This window comes from Labeo rohita, chromosome 16 (genome assembly GCF_022985175.1).
Source record: "Labeo rohita strain BAU-BD-2019 chromosome 16, IGBB_LRoh.1.0, whole genome shotgun sequence".
Lineage (NCBI taxonomy): Eukaryota > Metazoa > Chordata > Actinopteri > Cypriniformes > Cyprinidae > Labeo > Labeo rohita.
The window spans coordinates 13999212-14021664 of NC_066884.1; the positions used below are offsets into that span (position 1 = coordinate 13999212).

Here is a 22453-nt window from a genome sequence, read left to right on the forward strand (position 1 = left end):
AAAATAAATTCTGAAAAAAAAAATCAAAGTTTCAACAAAAATCATAAACTACTGTTTTCAACATTGATGATAAATGATTTTTGAGCACCATATCAGCGTATAATAATGATTTCTGAAGGATCATGTGACACTGAAATAATGACTGCTAAAAGTTCAGCTTTTTTGCAATTAGAGGAATAATAAATTTTAAAATATATATAAAATAAAATATTAAAAATATATACTGTAATCGTAATACATAATGTAAATGTTTTTACTTTTTTTTAATTAAATAAAAACAGCTTTGGTGAGCATAAGAGACTTGGTTTTAAAAAAAATGAAATAAAAATGACTAAAATAACCATTTGTATATAAATTTGTATACAGAGTTGGAGATCTAAACATGCAAAACTGAAATATACATGCGTGTACATTTTGTGACGAAAACTTGGTATAATAGTTTAGTTTAATAATAATTTAGGTTACAATCCACATCAATGCATTTTTGATTGGTTGTCTTATAAAAACTTGCTTTAAAAATATCTCTCAGTCACGTTGTGCAACAGAGCTGTGACCCCTTAAACCAGTCACCAAACATGGACACCACAATATTTATGTTGATTAGCCAATAGGATCCCTGCTCGCAATATGCTAATTAACATCAATGAATTATCACCAATTAGCTGTTGAATAAAAATTCTAAGAATGGGGAGCTCAAGTGAGCTCAACTTCTCAAGAGAGTGTGGTGGCCTAGTTATTTTAGGGTGTGTGTGTTTGTGTGATTAATTAGTGTGTGTTGCAGCGGGGTTCGACACAGATGGGGGTTTGGGGGGGAAATTGAGTGGCTGAAGGAGAGGGATTAACCAGGCTTTTGACCTAAATAGCCCATCCCGAGCGTGGGGACGGGACAATGGGGGAGACTGGTCGAGCCCCACAGACATCGCCACCACGGCCAATTATCTATTGATTGGTGCTTTACTGTGACTGTGTCTTCTAACAGCTCTCTCACCAACACAGTCACTGACCATGTCACCTCTCATTAAACCACAGGGACACTCCCCTTCACAAGTCTTTATGCCCACACAAACAGTACATGGGATATACAATGTGAAGCACACATTTACTTTTCACCACGTACACGTTCATGGCCTTGCGTTTGCTTTAGTTTATTTACCGCAACAAAAACCTGAGGAGAAAAGAACACATCCAAGGGTGAAGAGTTGAAAGTCGGAGGGGGAAAATGGCCATGACTTATTTGATTTGTTTACAGATGTCAAATACAAGTCATTTTTCCACATGTAATAACAAAAACGTTGACATTTTCGATTATTATTTAATTGAAATGTTAACTTTTCATTATTAAAGCTGTGATACTTTTACTGTGCCGTTATTATTTTGAGCATGATAAAAGGAGCTTTTTGTGACAGCAACTGTTTGAGCTTCGTTATCTAACAAAGTGGCATCACATTGTGTTTACATTGACAGCGCATTAAAGCAGGCATCCTCAAAGCCTTTAACAACCCCACGGAGAAGACAGCTGACGAGGAGACAAAACGACAAGTGAAGGGTGCTCCATCTATGCTTCTGTCACCTGCTTTTCACATCATTTAGAACAATATTGCCATCTAGTGACAGCTTGTATTCGCAAGATGACAAAAATAATGGCACTATTCACATCAAAATATCTTTTTAAAAATATCTATTATTTGTGTTCTGAGTGTTTTAAGTGTTTTTTACGGAATTAAATATATAAATGTGTGTGTTTATTCATTTAAATATGTTCTGCAGCTTATGGGAAGGAAGGAGTGAAAATGAATTTTGTCGATCGGATTTTTGTTGGAGAGCTGACCAGCACCATAATGTGTGAAGAGTGTGAACATGTAAGTATTTCTCATTTGTAATGCACATTGTCCACATACAAAGCCAGATTATGTGAACTGTTTGCTTTTTTTTTTCAATTAGTTATGATAAATGTTAATTTTATAAATTAGAAATGATGCCTTTTAAATGTTGCCATATTTTAAATGCATACATATGAATTTAATTTTAGAATTTATGCTTTTAAATATACTATTCTATAGAATATATAATATGTAATATAAAGTTTTTTTTTTTTTTATTAAATAATATTTATTTTAATAATACTGTGACTGCTAATTGTAATATATATAACATGTTTATATGCTTCGCTCCCAGATTTCCACTGTGAAGGAAGCCTTTATTGACATTTCCCTTCCTATCATAGAGGAAAGGGTGAGTCCAGTCTTAATTTGTTGTCCCACAATTGTAAAACATCTTTATTTTATTTGCATTTAACAATCTGACCAGTGTGCTAAATGTGGTGAAGTCTCTTGTATTGAGTGATGTCTTTTGAAGGTTTGTTGGTTTTCTTTGCACAGATCTCTAAGCCCACAAACCCTGGTAGACTAGGGAAAAGTGGGCGGGAGCAAGATGGTCTGGCCTCCCATGATGACTCAACAGCTGCCCATTCACAAGCCAATCGAAACAGCCGGAGGTTGAGTGGACAGGTGGGTGGAGCAATTATTATAATACAAGTATTGCTAGCTCTTATACAATAACGTTCGAAGGTTGTGGTCTGAAACATTAAGCTTTCAACTACTCCTTCAGTGTCACATGATCCTTCGGAAATCATTATAACATCCTAATTTGGTGTTAAAGAAGCATTTCTTATCATGTTGAAACAGTTTTTGTGGAAATCGTGATGCAGTTTTTATAACATTTATAAAAGACTTTACTGTCACTTTTTATCATTTTAGTATGAAAGCCCGTTTCTGCCACTAAAAAAAAAAAAGTAATTTCAACTTCCTATCTCACAATTCTGACTTTTTTTTGCAATTGCTAAATGAAGTCAGAATCGCATGATATAAACTCGCAATTGCAAGTTATAAAGTCAGAATTACGAGATATAAACTCACAGTGCAGACTTATTCTCAGAATTGCATGATAAAAATGTGCAATTCTGACTTTTTGCAGAATTGTGAGATTTAGGCAGAATCGCAAGTTCATATGCCAATTGTGACTTTTTTTCTCAGAAGAATTCACAATTATAAAACACAATTGCAACTTAAGCGAGATATAAATTTGCAGTTCTAAGAACATATTAGTCTTTTCCCCCTTAAAATTGTGAGTTCATATCTCACAATTCTGAGAAAAAAGATTTGTTAGCATTGTTAGTCTAATTGTCTAATAGTCTAATGTCTATTTCGCAATGTAGACTTTTTTCTTAGAATTGCTTGATTTTTTTTTTTTTTCATAATTGTGAATGTGCACTCGCAATTTTTAGTCATAACTGCATGATATAAACTCACAATTGCAAGTTATAAAGTCAGAATTGCGAATTGTGAGTTTATATTGCAATTGTGATTTTTTTTTTTTTTTTTCTCAGAAGTCAGAACTCGCAATTCTGACTTGAGTCAGAATTAAGATATAAATTAGCAATTTTGAGAACATGTCAGTCTTTTTTCTCCAATTTTGACTTTTTCTTCTTACAATTGTGAGTTTATACAATTCTGGCTTTATAACTCGCAGTTGCAAGTTTATATCTCACAATTCCAAGAAAAGTCTGAATTGTGAGGGGAAAAAGTCACAGTAACCTTTTTTTTTTTTTTTTTTTTTTTTTTTATTCAGTGGCAGAAACGAGCTTCAATATTTTAGTGCATCCTTGCTGAATAAAAATATAAATTGCTGGCCCCAAATTTTTGAGTGGTGGTGTATGTGCTTCCTTGCTTCATTGTTTTTAATATTACTTTGTGTGTTGATGCACTCAGAAGCTGCAGGGTCGGCATTCGTCCACTTCTCATGATGAAAGAGGTGCTGATTCAGTTTCCAGCCGACAAGAAGAAGAGCTCTGTGTGGCTGGGCGTGGCCTAGCCAGTTACCGGACGGATACAATGGGCAGCCAATCAGACTGCAGCGAGAAGGATTCCAACATGCAGGACAGCAGTAACGATGCGGACAGTGAGGCCTCCGAGAGCGAATGGTCTCCTCGGATCCCATCTGTTTCCACTCACAGTAGCACATCAGATAAAGTCTCAACCACCACGACTTCAGCCTCAACAGCACACAGTTCAAGTCTAAAACTTAATCTGAACCCGAGCCCCGCTCCCTTAGCCTCCATTAGACCCCAGCAGGGCGGCGCTGTAGAGCAGCTTGTCAGCGCTGTGTCCAAGCTGGGTCTGGTGCACACTTCCACTGACACTCTACCTGTCAGTCACAGTGCAGAGGAACCGTCTGAAATCCGGGAGAGAGACCGTCAGCACCATCAAGGAGCCTTCCAAGCCCTCTGCCACAGTTACACCCCCAGCTCTAAAGAGTGCTCCGTACAGTCCTGTCTGCATCAGTTCACCTCTATCGAACTGCTGATGGGCAACAACAAACTGCTTTGTGAGAACTGCACTGAGAGAAGGCAAAGACAGATGAAGAGGAGTGGTATGTGTACTCACACGTATTAAAGGAGAAGTTCACTTCCAGAACAAAAATTTACAGGGAATTTAGTCACCCCAGTTTAAATGCAGCTTCAAAGGGTTCTAAACATTCCCATCCGAGCAAGAACGGTCTTATCTGGCGAAACGATCAGTTATTTTCTAAAAAAGTACAATTTATATACTTTTTAAATGCTCGTCTAGCTCTGCATTACGCATGCAAACTCTGTGTAATCCGGGTCAAGACAGTTAGGGTATGTTGAAAAACTCCCATCTCATTTTTTTCCTCCAACTTAAAAATCGTCCTACATCGCTGCAGAAGTACCGACCCATGAAGTGAACGTGGAAGGAGGGTTAAACACCCTTTACAAAAAAGGTAAAACAGCGATGTAAGACGATTTTGAAGTTGGAGGAGAAAATGAGATGGGAGTTTTTCGACATACCCTAACTATATTGACCCGGATTACACAGAGTTCACATGTGCGTCGCAGAGCTAGACAAGACGAGCATTTGAGGTTAATAAGTATATAAATTGTAAAATTTTTAGAAAATAACTGACCGTTTTGCTAGATAAGACCCTTCTTACTCGGCTGGAATTATTTAGAGCCCTTTGAAGCTACATTTGAACTGCATTTTGGAAGTTCAAGTTCACGGGCACCATTGAAGTCCACTTTATGGAGAACATTCCTCAAATGTTTTCCTCAAGAAACATAATTTCTTTACGACTGAAAAAAAAAAAATTAACATCTTGGATGACAAGGGGGTGCATTAATTATGTACATTTTTGTTCTGGAAGTTTCGTAAAAATGAGATTTTTTTTTTTTTTTTTTTTTTTACCCAGCCCTAGTGATAAGAAATGTTTATGACTGGTCACTTTTAAAAATGACACCCAGCCCTAGTGATAAGAAATGTTTATGACTGGTCACTTTGACAGAAGTGTAGATTAGAATATGTTATGTTGTTTTTAATGTATGTTTCAGATAAAAAGTCTGAGAAGGTGTACACCAGTGCCCGCAAACAGATGCTCATCTCGGCACTTCCTCCAGTGGTCACTCTTCACCTTAAACGATTTCACCAGGTCTGAATCCTCAGTATTATTTACATTAAAACCTGCTCTTATCATTTGTGTCACATAAGTGCTTTTTGTGTCATTTCAGCCTTTTTGTTACCTAAACACTACTGCTAGGGTATCAACACCATTAGACATACAGTGTGAAGTTTAATTAATGAAATGCCCATTGTCGTTTTCTGAGCCTGTTAACCAAGCATACTTTCAAGAGTAAAAGGAGCTCTGACAGAGGAAAAAAAAATCATATAATCATGTTTTCCCGAGCAAGGTTATGCGTTATAGTCTTCTTTGTGTGACGGCACATTGATTTGAGCTTTCTTTATCTTTGCAGGCCGGGATGAATCTGAGGAAAGTTAACAGACATGTGGATTTTCCGCTTTTGCTAGACCTGGCGCCTTTCTGCTCTGCCACTTGTAAGGTACTAATTGGAGTTATTAATGTCAGTAAAGACCATTGATTTATGAATCCGTATACAGTATTGATTAAGTATTCATGTGTATGGCAGAACCTCGGGTCAGGAGAGCGTGTGCTGTACAGCTTGTATGGCATTGTGGAACACAGTGGATCAATGCGAGGTGGGCACTACGCAGCCTACGTGAAGGTCCGCACCCCCCAGCGCAAACCTGAGCAGCGCCGGAACCAGTCAGGTACAAAGCCACCCAGGCAGCATATAGCTTCCATGTGCTCGTCAATATGTTTTTATTACAGATGGTTCTGAAAGGCCTGAATAATCTGTGGCTTAACAAAGGGAAAGGGTTGTCTGCATCTCGGCATTGGACCGCAACCTTGAAGATGTGGCTTGTTTAGTAAAGGCCAAGTGGGATTTGTTTGTTGTTGATGATCTATAGATGGATGCGTTCTTCTCCACTCTCTACTCAAGGAGAGAGCCTACCTTTCAGCAGTGTTTGGAACAGAGTGAAAAGCCCAGAGAAAAGCTGTGAGAAATGATTGTATGCACTCGGTGGTTAGCTGTCGCAGTGCACAGATTGAAACTGATTGTTGGTTATAATGAAGGGTACACAAGCTCTAAAAGACTCATCGAATGGAGCTGTCTCTTTCATCTTGCATGTCTCTATGTGTTTTTCAGTCACCTTTTTTGTGCTTTCATTTTTAGGACTGTTTAAATGGGAAAAGTGCAAATGGTGTGTCAAATCAGTAGGGATGTGTAAATAGTTCCAGTAGTATGAGGAAGATTGATTCTCCCATACAGATATTGATCTTATGTGTTTTGAACAAATCATTTTTGTTTATTTATCATGAAAAACTTTGAAATGGAGAAAAAAGTAGACCACTCTACAGGAGACAGAGAAACATCATGTGGTGTTATTTCATCTTTTAATAAAGGCAAAGCTAAAGGTGGTGCGACCAGCATGTTGTCCAAGTATTTATAAGAAATAAAAAGTGTCCAGACAAACCAGACAGGAGGGTAGATTATTGTCTGTGAACTTGAACTTGAAACATGGTGTGTTGACATCTTTCAGCGGTTGAAACACTTCTTTTTCATTGGTGTTTATTTCATGCTATAATAACTAGTAAAGAGGACGAGATGATCGCTTTACGTTCAGTTTGAACTGAGGTGCTACAGCGTTTTGTCACGACACTAAAAAGCCATAAAACTGTATTTATTGTTTGAATTTCTTTAAAAAAAATGTCAAAATTTGAAACCTGAGACTTTTTCACAACAAAAGTAATCTCCTCTGTCTTGTCTATTTGCACGTTGTCAGTGTCCTCTTGTATTTTAATCTACTCTTCTGTCTGGTTTGTTTGTCGATTCGGCGTTATGATTGGTCAGATTTCCTGTTAATCACACTTCCTGTGAAGGGTCTATTCTACACAGGATTCTCTGTTATAAACAGATCAAATGGCACTGACGTATGTCAGAAAACCAGAAGTAGTAATGCTAACTATAACCATGGCGTTATGGCAGAAATAGTCAAATGGTATTACTAGGGCTGTCAGTTGAATAAAAATTTTAATCACATTAATTACATGATGTGTCAATTAATCTAATTAATAGCAATTTACATTTGTCTGCGAAAATACCCCCAAACGATTATATAAAGCTATGTTTGTGTTAAATGAGAAAGTATTAAGTAGACATTATAAATTGCAGCTTTGGAAAGAAATATTTTAATAACATTTCAGCTACAAAGGCCTAACAAAAACTATGGAACATAAAAGAAGATAATTTGAGAAACATCTCAGTTTTTTTTTTTTTTTCTTGCAACGGAAGTTTGTTACCAACTTCAAAATACCTTCTTTTATGTTCCACAAAAGTAACTCAGTCATTCAGGTATGAGTAAATGATGACATAATTAAAATTATTTGGGTGAACTGTATTGGTCAAAATTTTCTTTTATGCCAAAAATCATTAGGATATTAAGTAAAGATCATGTTGGAGATATTAGAGTAAATTTAGAGTAAATTTATTTAGTAAATTTGCTACCGTAAATGTAGCAAAACTAAATTTTTGATTAGTAATATGCATTGTTAAGAATTTCATTTGGACAACTTTAAAGGCGATTTTCTCAATATTTTGACTTTTTTCACCTTCAGATTCCAGATTTTCAAATAGTTGTATCTTGGCCAAATATTGTGCTGTGATTAAAGTCAGTCAGTCATTCAGGATTGCGTAAATGATGAAATCTTTAAAATTATTTGGGTGAACATTGGGTAAATGTTTTGTTCGTCGAAAATGCGGATTCATTCAGAAACTAAACACCACTGTGTTGCTCACAGACACACAACAGTTCTGCTGTGGCTTTATAGGTAATACTTTCGTTGGCAAAACTGAGCAAAAACAGATAATATTGTGTTATATAAAATATAACACAATGTTAACTTCGTATTTACTGAACTGTTGTATAAAATCACATTTGCACTCGTTATATTCAGGACAAACAGCACTCGTGTGATATTGCTGTCCCTGCTCATGTGATATTGCTTATCATATGATATAAATATGAGGCAAAAGCTCATACAGGAGCATTTTTGCCTTAATATCTTGAATTTTAGGGCATAACTGCATATAAAAAAATAGAAGTACATTTTGTGGTGTTCCCAATTCAAGCTCAGTGCTTTACTGTCAAATGTGTATTACCAAAAAAGTGTAATATTATATACAGTAACTGCATTTATTAATGCAAAACAATAGTAATTTTGTGATTAAATTATTATCTTTTAATACCCTCACAAACCACCATAAAATATTAGTCTGGAGCCCTGCATTTTATTAGAATAGGCAATGGTTGTGATGTTAAAGGAGAAGTCCACTTTCAGAACAACAATTTACAGATAATTTACTAACCCCTTGTCATCTAAGATGTTCATGTCTTTCTTTCTTCAGTCATGAAGAAATTATGGTTTTTGAGGAAAGCATTTCAGCATTTTTCTCCATATAATGGACTTCATTGGTGCCCCGATTTTGAACTTCCAAAATGTAGTGTAAATGCAGCTTCAAAGGGCTCCAAACGATCCCAGCCAAATCCCGTCTAAGTTCATCCTCTGTGTACTCTGGTAGGTAGAGTATGGTGAAAAACTTCATCTCATTTTCTCCTACTACTTCGTTGTACCTTTTTGTTTGTAAACAGCGTTTGACTTACTTGCACTTCCTTAGTCTTTGCGCGTTTGCTTTGTAAACACTGGGTCTGTAGTTCCGCCTACGTTCCATGTGACCTTTCAGCGTGATTCAATAGTACATAGCGTACTCAAGTCCATTATGTGAAGAAAAATCCTGAAATGCTTTCCTCAAAAACCATAATTTTTTCACGACTGAAGACAGAAAGGCATGAACATCTTGGATGACAAGGGGGTGAGTATATTTTTTGTAAATTGTTCTGAAAGTGGAGTTCTCCTTTAAGTTTGTTGTAATTAAAGGTGGCTGATTGTGTTCAAAAATCAAATAATCAAACAAAGTTTAGGAAAAGCATGCCTGATGAAGGTCATATGACCAAAAAGTTGCATTAGAATATGATTTGCAGGCTATTGCAGAGTGCATGTTTGTTTTTGTTGAATTTTTTTGTTTATTTATTTATTTCTACAAACCTACATTTGATTTACAAGGAGTTGTGATGGCATTTCATTTATATCCTAAAAATAAGAAAATGAAATATTGAATAAAGAGAATTATTTCAAATACACATTAATTACACTTTACTTCGATTTGACACACATGTAATTTCACCATGCACAAATATTAAATATTAGATTTAATATTAGGTGTGATTAAAAATGGCAATTAATTACATTTTGTTAAATACACAACTATAAATTTGATCCAGCCCTAATCTATGCATTTTTGCAGGGTATTCTCAGTTGTCTTTAACTTTAAAAATCTGGATGTTTTTGTGGACATTCCTCTGAATACTAACATCTCTTTTTTTTTTTTTAGGTTCCAGAGAGGCCAGTTCAGCCCCACAGGGTCAGTGGGTGTATGTTAGCGACACCAACGTACAGACTGTACCGGAATCCAGAGTGCTGAACTCTCAAGCTTATTTACTTTTCTACGAAGAACTGCTTTAGAGCCTGACGTGCGTGCAAATGCGAGATGATCCAGACGAATGCAAAAGGCAATATCAGCTCAGACAACAGCAAGCACTTACTGCATGACCCTGTATTTTAACATAGGAAGCTTGGTCTTTTGGCTCACTCATTACTCAAGGTGATCTGAATTAAAATTGGGATTATTATTACTGATGTAAAATAGTATTCCGAATTTAAGTTATTTATATTTTACAGCTAATATTTGAGCATAACATTTATTTTTTGAGTGTTCATTTTGCAGGATAAATTGCCAAAGAGTAATTTAGGATACGTATGTATAGAATATATAAAATGAGAAGGAGAATTGTGCCAAAAGAGACTGTAACCTCTGATGTGAAAGGGAAACTCAGCACAATATGCAGTTGTTGCTTTCAGAGCCGTTTAAACCATATCCTGCACTGGGTCAGACGTACACAAACAAGTTATCATTTACATGGAGATAATATTACATTCACAAGGTTACTTAGTTTCATTCATTTTTGAGTTAACACATTTAACTTTGGTTTGCTAGATCAGTACTAATTTTCATAATGTTTTTGAATGTAGTTTGATTCAAATGATAAAAGTTTTATGAATTTATAACTGAGATGTAACATAAGAATGGTTAAAGACTTGGTGCAATATTCCTAGACTTTGCCTCATGCCTAATTTTTCGGTTTCAGAAATGAATGAGTAGAAAACAAAGTATTATTATTTCCCATCACGATTTTTGAAACTACATCGGTGCCTACGGTTTATGAGGGCTGAGATTGTTTTGCATGTCTTTAGCGAAGTATTCAATTCATACGAGAGTATAAAGAGAACGGTTTGTGTATATACAGATTAGAAATATACATAATTGTATGTAAAATATGTATCTTGTTCAATACTATTTATTCTGTTTACTGGGCAGATATTGTAACACCATAGATTTGTGTGGTGTATAAGGCTTCAGGGTTCCTCAAGCTGTTCTTTTGCTTGAATTTTGTGAACATAATCCAGTATAAATCATTTAAAATGATAATTTAAATACATTTAGTTGACGAAAACCTTGGAGTGGGTTTGAAATGATTGCATTTGGGGTCTCTGGGTTTCTTGTCTCTCTCTCTCATTCTGGAGATGCTGTCGGCCATTAGTATCCCCTGTCGGCAGAAATCCCAGGATGCCACTTTCACTCTGTCCCCGGCTGAAATTCAGCATGACGGGTGCAAAGGCGTGCTGTTTTCGACCATGTCGCTGACTGGTGAAGAGGAGGTGGGTGTGGAATCAGAAAAGGGCAACGTCCGAAACGATTGTGTCCTCCTGCCTTCCTCCTCTCCTCATTCTGTGACATTTGAATCAAGCTGTAGACTGTTATCAGTTACAAACACCAACAAAAAGTGTGCAATCTTTGCAAAGCATGTCTATTTTTAAAGCAGGGCTCTCTTTCGAGTGATTTAATGTGAGTTAATGATTGGATGTGTTTCCCTCAGTCTAAGCTGACAGAGAAACCTGATATGAGGGACGGGTGGAGCTGCTTCTGCTTTCAAAAGAACCCGTTGAATGTGAAGGGAGACATTCAGACATATCGGGTTGGAAAAGGGTTTTTGCTTTTCTTCATACCTTCAGGGCACACAGATAACAAGTGGGTAGAGATGATGCTTGTTATCTTTTATGACCCAGCTGTGTTTCTGGATTACTCTATAGCATGTAACCTTTTCTGTCACTCTTTCAAAAGCGATTCTGTCTGTATGAGGTGGCAGCGCTGTTTTACACGTGTCTCAGGCTGGGTGAATTAAATTCCCTCTCACTGGACAGCACACAAAAAAGTGTATGATATGAATCGGTGTGATGGATAGGATATCAAAGCTCTACTCAAGTAATGACCATCTCATTTCTTGGTTTTGTAGCAGCCCTACTGTATGCATTTATCTGCTATTATGTTTTGAAGATGCCAGAGAGGTTATCTGAAATGCCTGGTGTATTCAGCTCAACAATTCTTATAATTCTTAGTTTGTTGAAGGTTTGTCCTCAAAATTCCTTCATTCCATGCAAGCTTCAGTAGCAGCGTGGTATTGAATGGCTCATTGAAATAACAGTGTGGTGTGTCAGTCAATACCACGCCACTCTCTTGTTTTTGAGACTAAATTCAGAATTTACAAAAAGCAAGCGGAGAACATAAAAGAAAAGACTGTTACATTACATTCTTATAACAATGTATGTCTAGTATGTTCATTGTCATGGGAACTAGTACATTTAAGATGTTCATTTTCATTTAAATGGTCCAGTGGTAAGACTTTTTTCTTTTTATTCCATGTAGTTTCTAAATTAGTATTTCAAGGCCTGAACTGCTGGCATATTATTGTATATGTATTAATATAAATGACTATTTTAAGCTAATATATGGATTCTTTTTCAGTCATTAAAAAAAAAAAGACTTAGAACAGCAGTGGTTTTCAACCAGGAGCTAGGACCGGCTAGAAATAATTAAAATATAAGACAAAACTTTGAAATAAGCAACTTGTTTAAGTTAAAACAACTAAACATCAAGATTTAAGATGACACAGTGTTTCTTATTTTCATGTGTTCCTTGAGAAACTGTTCATTTTTAATTGCCAGGATTTATGAGGGAATTTTAATGTGTAATTTCTATATACACTACCAGTCAAAAGTTTTTGAACAGTAAGATTTTAAATCCAATTCATTATTTTTTAATTATTTGACCCAAATTACAGCAAAAGCAGTAATATTGTGAAATATTTTTACTATTTAAAAATAACTGTTTTCTGTTGAAATAACATCAAGCATCAATTCTCCAGTCTTCACTGTCACATGATCCTTCAGAAATCATTCTACAATTCTGATTTGCTGTTCAAGAAACATGTATTATTATTATTATTATTATTATTATTATTAGCAGTATGTAAAACAGTTGAGTACATTTTTTTTTCAGGATTCTTTGATGAATAGAAAAATTCAAAGATCAGCATTTATCTAAAATAAAAAGCTTTGGTAACATTATACACTATACCATTTTTCATTATACTATTTTTTTGGAAAATAAATTACAGAAATTAATACTTTTATTTAACAAGGATGCTTTAAATTGATCAAAAATTATGCTAAAGACATTTATAATGTTACAAAAGATTTCTGTTTCAGATAAATGCTGTTCTTCTGAACTTTCAGTTCATAAAGGAAACATGAAAAATTCTGCTCAGCTGTTTTCAATATAGTAAATGTTTTTGAGCCCAAAATCAGCATATTAGAATGTTTTCTGAAGGATCGTGTGACTGGAGTAATGATACTAAAAATTCAGCTTTGAAATATATTCAATTTTTAAAATATATTCAAATAGAAAAGTTATTTTAAATAGTAAAAATATTTCAAAGCTTGTACTGTTTTTGCTGTACTTTGGATTGAATAAATGCAGGCCTGGTGAGCAGAAGAGACTTAATAATAAATATTAAAATTTTTACTGTTCAAAAACTTTTGACTAGCAGTGTACATGGAAATTTCCAGAAATGAGAAAATTGAGTAAATTGCTGAGAAATTGTTATTTGTGAGTGGGGAAAAATAATGAGACATGAAACAATCCAAAAGGCCTAATTATGAATAAGAAATTCATTTAAATTAACTGGTAATAAAAAAAAAAATCAGTTATTTGAAACTCTGAATTCTGAAATTATAGAATTTAGCTATTTTAATTATTTATTCATTTCTATAAATAAAAAAGTTCCAAAACAAACGGCTTTGTCATTTCAGAAGTTATTGTCAATTACAGTTGCAGTCAAAAAGATTAAAAACTGTTAAATTAGATTTGTTCTATCATAGACTTGATAATATGCAAATGTTGTATATGTAAAACAAACACGCATAAAAGTTTACAATATTTTTAAAAGGGCTATTTATTAGGCTAATATTTTTCCTTGCTAGGTTGAGTTGTTCTTTGAGATTTTTTTTTATACAGTGAGATTATGATTTTAGATTGTTTTTATTTAAAAATATAACGTTTTATAGAGATGTGTATATATAGAGACAGACAGAAAGACAGAAAGTGTTTCTTATTATTTGATCTTTACATGTGTCGCCAGTATCCACTAGAGGGCCTGTGTGGTGAGGTCACTGTTGCTGGTATTGTTTCCGGGTCATCATTTCATCGCCATTTTACTGGTGAGAATCAGAGAAGTGGAGAGGTAAGAGATCGCAACGTGTCTTTAAATCTTCAGCCAAGTATTTCAGAGTCCTGCACTTCTTATTAGCATTACTTGCGGCGATCGCGGAACTAGTACATTTTATGCGCTTAAACTGCGGGAATAAAGTTTTTAATAAGTGTCGATATTGCAGACGCGCGGCCTAACGCTTGCATAGCTAGCTTAACGACGACGCCTATGTCAATTTAATATATGTCATAATTATATTCGGTGAAACCCGGAAAGGTAAATGCCCATAAAGACGCAGTAAAACCCTCAACGTATATTTTAAAGATGGACGGACTATCCTAGACTGGTTTTGCAGTAGTCTAGTCTGCAGTGAGACTAGTATCCCTGTTGTGTCTCCGGAACTGCAGCTGTGCGGGTTACATTACAGATGCAGTGGTCCACAATGAAACAGCAGGGCTTGTTTTTTATTTTTTTTAAAGGAAACCGCTATTTAAAACGCTTAAGTGCTTTATTTGCAGTCACTGTTAATGCTTTGTAAACAAAATGTTTGTTTCACAAACAAAATGTTTTCAAACATCACGTTCTGTAATATCTCACAGGCACAGGAATCACAAGGTGAGAGATGTGGGACCAGGGAGGACAGCCCTGGCCTCAGTGGCCTTTGGGTTCACAGCAGCAGTGGATGCAATCATTTCAGCATCAGCAAGATCCAGGTTAGGCCGTTGTTCTTATTTTATTGTAGTTCAGTTGTTTGAACTACTCAAAGTGGTGCAGCGTTTGAGTTTTGCATGTTTTTTTTCTTTGCAGGTCAAGTAGACTGGGCTGCTTTAGCACAAGCATGGATTGCACAGAAAGAATCCACAGGGGTTCCTGACCAGCCAGGGATTCAGCCCAATGGCCAGGACATGCAGAACATGGAACCTCCAACCCATAATAACCATGGTGCCTTTCCTGGCGATCCTAGTTTTGGCAGAGGTTGGCAACCAGGTAAGGCTGATTTTTAAGTTTTGCTGTGGGCGTTTTGAAGATATGTCATAGCTAGATGTTCTACTAAAATGGTAGACTTCTCTGTGGTGTCGTATGCTGGGCTTCTCCAATCTAATCAACACAAAACCAATTATTCATTTTATTCCAACATACTTAATAATACAGAAGAAATTATCTGTTGCTACTTTTAAAATTGTAACTTTAAATCTTAAACAATCAACCAGTCAGTCCAAGCAGAAGTAGCCCCTTTCAAATGTCTGCAGAAGAATTAAAGAAATAGTTAATTCATAAATGAAAAATTGCTGAAAATGTACCCTCTGGTCCACTGCTCAACTATGGATCTTCGCAGTGAATGGGTGCCGTCATAAGAGTCCGAATAGCTGATAAATGGATTTATGGACTGGAGTCATGTGAATTATTTTGTGGATTATGATGTTTTTATCAGCTGTTTGGACCTTAATTCTGACGGCACCCATTCGCTGCATAGCATCCACTGGTGAGGAAAGTGATAAAATGCTAAATGAAAAAACTTATGAAGCTCATGGAAAAACAAACATCTTTGCTGGTCTGAGTAAATACTTTTTATTTTTACTCTGCTGTAACATTGAGAGGCAGATTGTTGCCAGAGAGCTTTGCTACAACTGGTTTAATTCATCAGCTGAGAAGAAAACACCCTGAAAAATATGTCGAGTTCAGTTACCCAAATTTGAGTAATTTGCTTTTAGTCAAATGAAAACTTTAATTTTGCCATTTAAAGGGCAAGTTCACCTGAGAAAAAAAAAAAAAAAAATTATTTTACTCACCCTCATGCTGTTCCAAACCCATAAGAGCTTCATTCATCTTTGGAACGCAAATTAAGACATTTTTTTATGAAATCCAAAAGCCCTTTTACCCTTTTGACCCTTTTAATTTGATCATTTTCAGGCATTTATAATCAATAGGCCTTTTGATTGAATGTTGTTATTTTTTTGATGATGCTTGACACATTTGACATTTGGTGCATGCCAAAGGAGGTAGGGCCTATGCATTTGTCAATTTGCCGTTGAATTTGTTCACGTAGTGCACAATATCTAAAGTGTTTACGTGATGACTATTTGTTGATTGTTTCTAGAGTGGGGAATGCATGGCCAGCCTCCTCCTCCCCCTCCAGAACAAGCGTGGATTCCTCCTGGGCAGGGACCGATGGATGTCGTCAACCCATCAGAAGACAGTAACAGTCAGGATAGTTTAGAATTTCCTGGAGACCCACACCATGGGGGCTTTCCTCAAAACAGTCATGGGTTTGGGGGTCAGCCTGAGCCTTACCCTATAGGCGTCAATCAGTTTGATTATCAGGTTTGTTTGCTTTGCTCTTGATTATCAAAAGTTATTCTCAATCTCCTAACTTCTCAGTTGTAGACTCATTAATTTCCGTTTCCTCTTAGCATGGAGCAGCGCCGACAGGGGCAGCATATGGACCACCCTCCAGCGGCTTTCACCCACCTTACTGGCCCGAAGGACCGCAGAACAGAAGAGACCGGCTCCCTAGCTTTAGACCGGAACGACCCAGATCACCCAATCAGATGGGAATTAAACCAGAGGCGCCTACTCTCGGTGAATATAAATATATTAATTAACAGAGATGCAGATATGAAAGGATGCACATTGTGACGTCGTTTTGGTTTCTGGTCTAGACGCTGTTAAACGGAGGACTTTGCCTGCGTGGATTCGAGAAGGCCTTGAAAAGATGGATCGTGAGAAGCAGAAAAAGTTGGAGAAGGAGAGGATGGAGAAAGAGCGTGCTGAAATGGCAAATAATGAAAGGGATAGCGATATGGTAGAGGAGGAAGGTGATGGGCCTCGGTTGCCACGCAAGAGCAAATTTGTAAGCATCTTTTTCAGAATCTGTTTACAGCGAAGGAATCTGCTGAGGTTACTTTGGAAACTGTTGTCCCAGGGCTCACTGACATGCACAAATGTTTGTTGACATGATCATTATGATCTTAATTCAGAGACCTCATGAAATTGACAAGCACAGTTTTCTGTTCTTCTGTACACTACTGTTCAAAAGCTTGAGTTAGTATGTTTTTTTATTTTATTTTTTTTTTTGAAAATGAAGACTTCAATTCTATTTCAGAAGATAAAATAGTAACTGTTTTTTAACATTGATGAAATATTTGAGGACCAGATCAGCATATTAGGCTGATTTCTAAAGGTTTATGTGACATTACACTTTTAAATATGTTAGAATAGGAAATCATTCTTAAAAAATGGAAAAAATTTGTAGTATTGCTGTTTTTTTTTCTGTATTTTTCATCAATTTAGTGCAGCCTTGATCAGCATAAGATACTACTTTCAAAAAGAAAAAAAAAAAAAAACTTTTGAACAGTAGAGTATACCTGCTAAAAGTAATTTTTTTGACAATTTATAGGCATAATCTAGCACACAGGTGACCTTAAAACTATCGGACTAAGCCACAAAAACCCAATTGATTTCATGGAGTCTTTCAAGTTATTTACATTGCTTGTTAGCTGTTGCACACTAAAACTAAAAATTCCTCTCGGCGCTTATGTCATCCACAAGCGTATGGTCTCTGGTCCAATCACATACTCTTCTTTAATTTAGGACAGTGATGATGAGGATCGTGAAGAAGATGGTGCTGGGGAGGATGGTGTGTTGGGGAGAAGGCATGAGTTTGGTGGTAGAAGTTCTCCTCCTGTTCAAGAAGACCAAAGCGAACCAGAAATGACAGAAGAGGAGAAAGAGTTTCAGCTGGTGTGTTCACACACACACACTTCTGTCTCAGCATTCATCTGTCCACACTTGTAAGTTGTGCTTCTCAACTTTTCCTGTTTGCCTTGCACAGATGCTGATGACCAAAACTCTTCTTACTGAAGTCCTCCTTGAAGTCACGAATGAGGAAATCTTTCAGGTGGCCAAAGAGACCCATCGCAAAGCCACTAAAGGTCTGCTCCTGTTCCCTTCTGTCCGTGCAACTGTGCCTTCAAGTTTAATTCTGAGGAAGATCCACTTTTCCACAGAAATTAGACTTGGATATGTTTTGACTGATATATATGAAGTCTTTTTGTCTGACTGATGCATCATGGTAATACTATATGATAAGCAAAAAGTGCAATTCATCGGCCATTCTCTGCTAATGCAACAGAAGACGAAACCACAAAGGGAGGGTGAAAATGGTCAGATGCAGTTAAATGCAATCTTTCAAAGGGTTCTCAGTCAAATCTGTTTTTAGATATACTTCCTGTAAAACAAAAAGTACTTTGTCACATCTGTGTTTGCCAGACAGCTTCTCATTTCAAAAATGACACTGCATTAGTACAGACTGGTTCTTTCCTCCTCCACTGTTTGCCTGTGTTTGACGGACTTTGTGTGATAACCTTTTTCTTCTCTCCATCTTTTTTTATTTTTATTTTATTTTATTTTGCCAAAGGCAGCTCTTGTGAATAGTGCATATGTGTACCCTCATCTCTAGAGACTCTTGCCTATGCGAAAGTGGTGGCTGTATGTGTTTTAACATGTTGTTCCTGTTGTTGATGTGAATCAAAGCTCCTGCAAAACAGCTGGCACAGTCAAATGCACTGGCTTCTCTGACCGGCCTCGGTAAGTGTCTTTACATTTTGGCCCGACGGGGGGGTTATGGGAATAAAAGGTGTGGGAGGGGGGATGGGTTCTCAAATGAACTGTATTACAAGCTCAAGAGCTCAAGCAGCAGATCTTCTCAATGGTTAGCTACCAGCATCACATTATAAAAAGCATGCTTCGTTTATTGAGGTGGGCTTTAGTGAAGTGTTATGTAGTCGAATAGGTGAGGAAGGAGGGACTGTTAGCTTGCGACTATGAGTGCCTTGCTCCTGCTGTCCGTTATAAGAGGGGGGCTTTGTTGCCGCAGGAGGGCTGGGTGAGTACGGCTCAGACGAGAGTGAGGATGAGGAGCGGAGCGCAAAGGGGTCGGACTCATCGGACACAGACGATGAGGAGCTGCTACACCGTATTCGACAGAAACAGGACGCCTTCCGTCGCAAAGAGAGGGAGCAGCAGCAGCTGCAGGAGAGGCTGGCACTGGAGGTTCAGACTGTTAAAGGTGGGTGCTTCTAGAGAAAATTGTGGATAATTTAATGATCTATTTATAAAAAGTACCTTTGTAAAGAAATATTTAATTTAACAGAATTTTTACACAGTCTTTTAGGCTACAATGGCTATGGTAATTTTATTAGGGCCCAAGGGGGCGCAGAGGGTTGCTGAAAATTCTTGATGCCACCAGGGTGGTGGTTGCACTGATGGCTTGGGCCCGTCATCGCTGCTTGCAGCTATATTTTCTTTTTTTTTTTTTTTCTAGAATCCGCATTTGAATTGATAATTAGATTATATTTGCAAGCCATTTAAATGGATAAATCGAAACTCTGTGTATTGTCAGTGTCGGTGAAAGCACTAGTTTATCAAGAAATTAAAATGTTAATGCAGCCATCTTGCTGTTTTTCCATGACACATTCATAATCACTTCTGGCAGTGTGCTGTGGTAAGCGTTATGTGTGCGCTTGAACACTTATGCCATGTAGGCAATTAAAAGGTCATTGTTATCATTTAAAAGATGTATAATTTAAATAAACATGCAGTTAGTTGACTAATGCTTAAAGTGATTGACTACTAGTTGACCAGAAAAAAGCTTTAGTTGAGGACAGCCCTATTATAGTCATTTAAGGCTTTTTCTTTTTTTTTTAAGTTTAAAAAGAGAAATTTATATTCAAACAATTGTTCAACCTTCTTGTAAAATGTGTACAGTAATTTTTTTTTCTTTGTGTGTTTTCAGAAGATTTGGCATTGGACAGAGTGAGCAGAGAAAGGGCAGGTTATGAGGAGGAGCAGACAGAGTCTAAACACAAACAGGAAGTTAGGGAAAGGGAGGCGGAGCCTACATTAGAGCGACGGAGGTCGCGTAGTGAGCCTGAGGTCAGCGAAGTCAAGCGGGCGAGCAAAGAGCACACAGGCGTAACGGAGGAAGTGCCAGCCCCTCGCCAAGTGAGCGACGTAGCCGCAGCTCCAGCTCCAGCTCTTCCAGCAGCCGGTCCTCTTCATCCTCCTCATCTTCAGCTTCCTCTCGCAGCTCCTCCCGCTCCTCATCTCCCAGAAGGAAAAGGCGACGCAGCCGCTCCGGCTCTCGTGGGACTCGCAGGCGCAGCCGAAGTCGCAGCTCTCGCAGACGACAGTCGGAGCGTGACAAAGGCAGAGACAGAAGGCGGAGCAGCCGCGCACGCAGCAGTGAACGTTCCTCTCGTCACAGGAAGCGCAGCCATTCACGGCAGCGCCGGTCCAGCAGGAGCCGCAGGAGCAGGTCCAAGGCCAGTCGCAGCCGCAGTAGAGAGCGGCGGCGCAGCAGGGACCGCAGGCGCAGCCGAAGTCGCAGTACGAGCCGTAGCAGGAGGAAACAGAAGGCCTCCAGCAAGGACAGGGACAGGAGGAAAGAGAGGAGCCGGAGCCACGAGAAGGATAAGAAGAAGAAAGAGAAAGAGTTAGATAAAAAGAAGGACAAACAGAAGGGCAAGGAGAAAGAGAGCGAGGGCAGTTCAGTAAGGGACGAGGAAGACGATGTCAAAACGAGGCGGAAAAAGGAGAGCGAGAGGACAGACTCTCACAGTGAGAGGTTTTCCCGGCAAGACAGTAAATCTAGCAAAAAAGGCTCCGCCAAAGCTAGCAAGAAGTACTCGGATTCAGAGTCCAGCAGGAGCAGGTCCCCTTCCCCTGAGGTTAGCAAAGAAAAAAAGTCTAAGAAATCAAAACGTAGTCGATCAAGGTCAACGGAAAGATCTCACAAGTCTGGTAAGAAGGCAAGCCGCAAACACAAGTCTAAGTCACGATCAAGGTAGTATCCATTTTCTTTCTCCTTTTTTATTCTTGAACTGTTTTAATTGTTTGTGTGTGAATGATCAATAGTATTTAGAATGTCACAACAGTTGCAATCCAAATTATGCTGAAGCTTTTGTTAAATGTAAATTCGCAGTCACATAATGTTGAGTTGTGCACAAATGGTTGGGCTGTGCTTAAGTGCTACTGAGATTGATGTCATTTCCCCCTTTTCTCATTCAGTGTTGATCCCACAGCTGTTTAAGGTGTGTGTATGAAGTTCTGGATGTGGTCCGTACTAGTGATTGCACTAATAGTCTGTCCAACGTTTCTCTTTCAGGTCAACGTCTCCGAGCCGGCGCAAGCGTTGAGGGGCATTCTGCCTCTGATCTGTGCACTTCTTTTAAATTCCACGAGTTAACAGGCTTGTCTCATTATCGAGGCAACGTTGTAGGTGAACTCTCCACTCCAAACCCCCCTCACTCCCCTCATTTTGTAAATATATGGTATTTTTAAGTGTTGTCTTCAAAACAGGAGATTTTGAATGATAGTTTCTTTTTTTGCCTTGTATTATGCAAGACTAAGCGTTCAAGTAGTCAATAGAACCTTGAAACTGTAACATTTTAAAGCCTAACACCAGAGGAAATAAATTCTCGTTTCATGTAAATTGTCCAATAAACATGAATGATTCTTTCATCTGACATTGCCTGCCTCTTACTTTGTCTTTAAGTCTTTCTGCTTGAAATGTCTGAGTGAAGACGTATATGGGAAAAAGTACAATAAGCTAAGGGCATTTTTATAATAGATTAGCTTTTTCAAACCACATTCAGAGTTGTCTTTACACACAAATTATATTTTTGATCACGCACTCTCATGTTACAAAGAAACATTCTGAGAAATATGAAAAATGTCCTTCCACTATTTTTAATGTAATTAAATGAATTAGGGACAATGAATGCCGAACTCCAGAAAGACATTTTGCTGGATCACATATTTATACTATATTGTATTATTACTATACTGACTCTTCATGTATGAAATATCACATTATTATTAAGTTATTTACTGATAGCTGTGAACCGTTTCGACCGAATGCAGTCACTCAATTCAACTTGACAACCCTATCAAATTCGTAAATAAATTATTCAGAGTGGTTTCATGAACTGAATTATTCACGGCAGAAATAGTCATACAGTTTTGAAGTGACATGGGTGAGTATATAATACATTTTTATTTTTAAATGAAGACGTCTTGTATGAACCATATTTTTTTTTTTAACTGTTTGGTTCATTCTTCAGAAGTGCGTAGTGTGTGGTTTTGAGGTAAAGCACATTTTGTGTATTTTGTGGTTGCAGATTTACGGTTTAATTTAAAACGTAATGACCTTTTAGTTTATTCATTGATTTAAGATTAATCAGTTGAAAATGATACATCAAAAAGTGCATGTATTTGTTATACTGTGATATAGGAACGTT

The 22453-nt window shown here is 37.3% G+C and overlaps 2 protein-coding genes across 2 annotated transcripts in view; both read left to right on the plus strand.

Annotated features, from left to right (window-relative positions):
* usp45 (ubiquitin specific peptidase 45) overlaps nucleotides 1-13015 on the plus strand; it is a 38936-nt gene extending 25921 nt beyond the window's left edge. The window contains exons 10-18 of the mRNA XM_051131893.1: nucleotides 1465-1546; nucleotides 1768-1859; nucleotides 2176-2232; nucleotides 2379-2507; nucleotides 3768-4428; nucleotides 5402-5499; nucleotides 5822-5908; nucleotides 5996-6137; nucleotides 9881-13015. Of these exons, the coding sequence (XP_050987850.1) occupies nucleotides 1465-1546; nucleotides 1768-1859; nucleotides 2176-2232; nucleotides 2379-2507; nucleotides 3768-4428; nucleotides 5402-5499; nucleotides 5822-5908; nucleotides 5996-6137; nucleotides 9881-10011 (1479 nt within the window). The 3' untranslated portion in view covers nucleotides 10012-13015. The remainder of the gene's footprint in view (nucleotides 1-1464; nucleotides 1547-1767; nucleotides 1860-2175; nucleotides 2233-2378; nucleotides 2508-3767; nucleotides 4429-5401; nucleotides 5500-5821; nucleotides 5909-5995; nucleotides 6138-9880) is intronic.
* A 1063-nt stretch (nucleotides 13016-14078) lies between these two features.
* pnisr (PNN-interacting serine/arginine-rich protein) lies at nucleotides 14079-21679 on the plus strand. The gene is given in 13 exon segments (XM_051131214.1): nucleotides 14079-14186; nucleotides 14753-14866; nucleotides 14961-15140; nucleotides 16252-16475; nucleotides 16565-16733; nucleotides 16814-17004; nucleotides 17745-17894; nucleotides 17986-18085; nucleotides 18687-18740; nucleotides 19030-19221; nucleotides 19948-20124; nucleotides 20127-20997; nucleotides 21319-21679. Coding segments are annotated over 12 exon segments (2430 nt in total). The 5' UTR covers nucleotides 14079-14186; nucleotides 14753-14775; the 3' UTR covers nucleotides 21350-21679.
* Nucleotides 21680-22453: the final 774 nt, after the last annotated feature.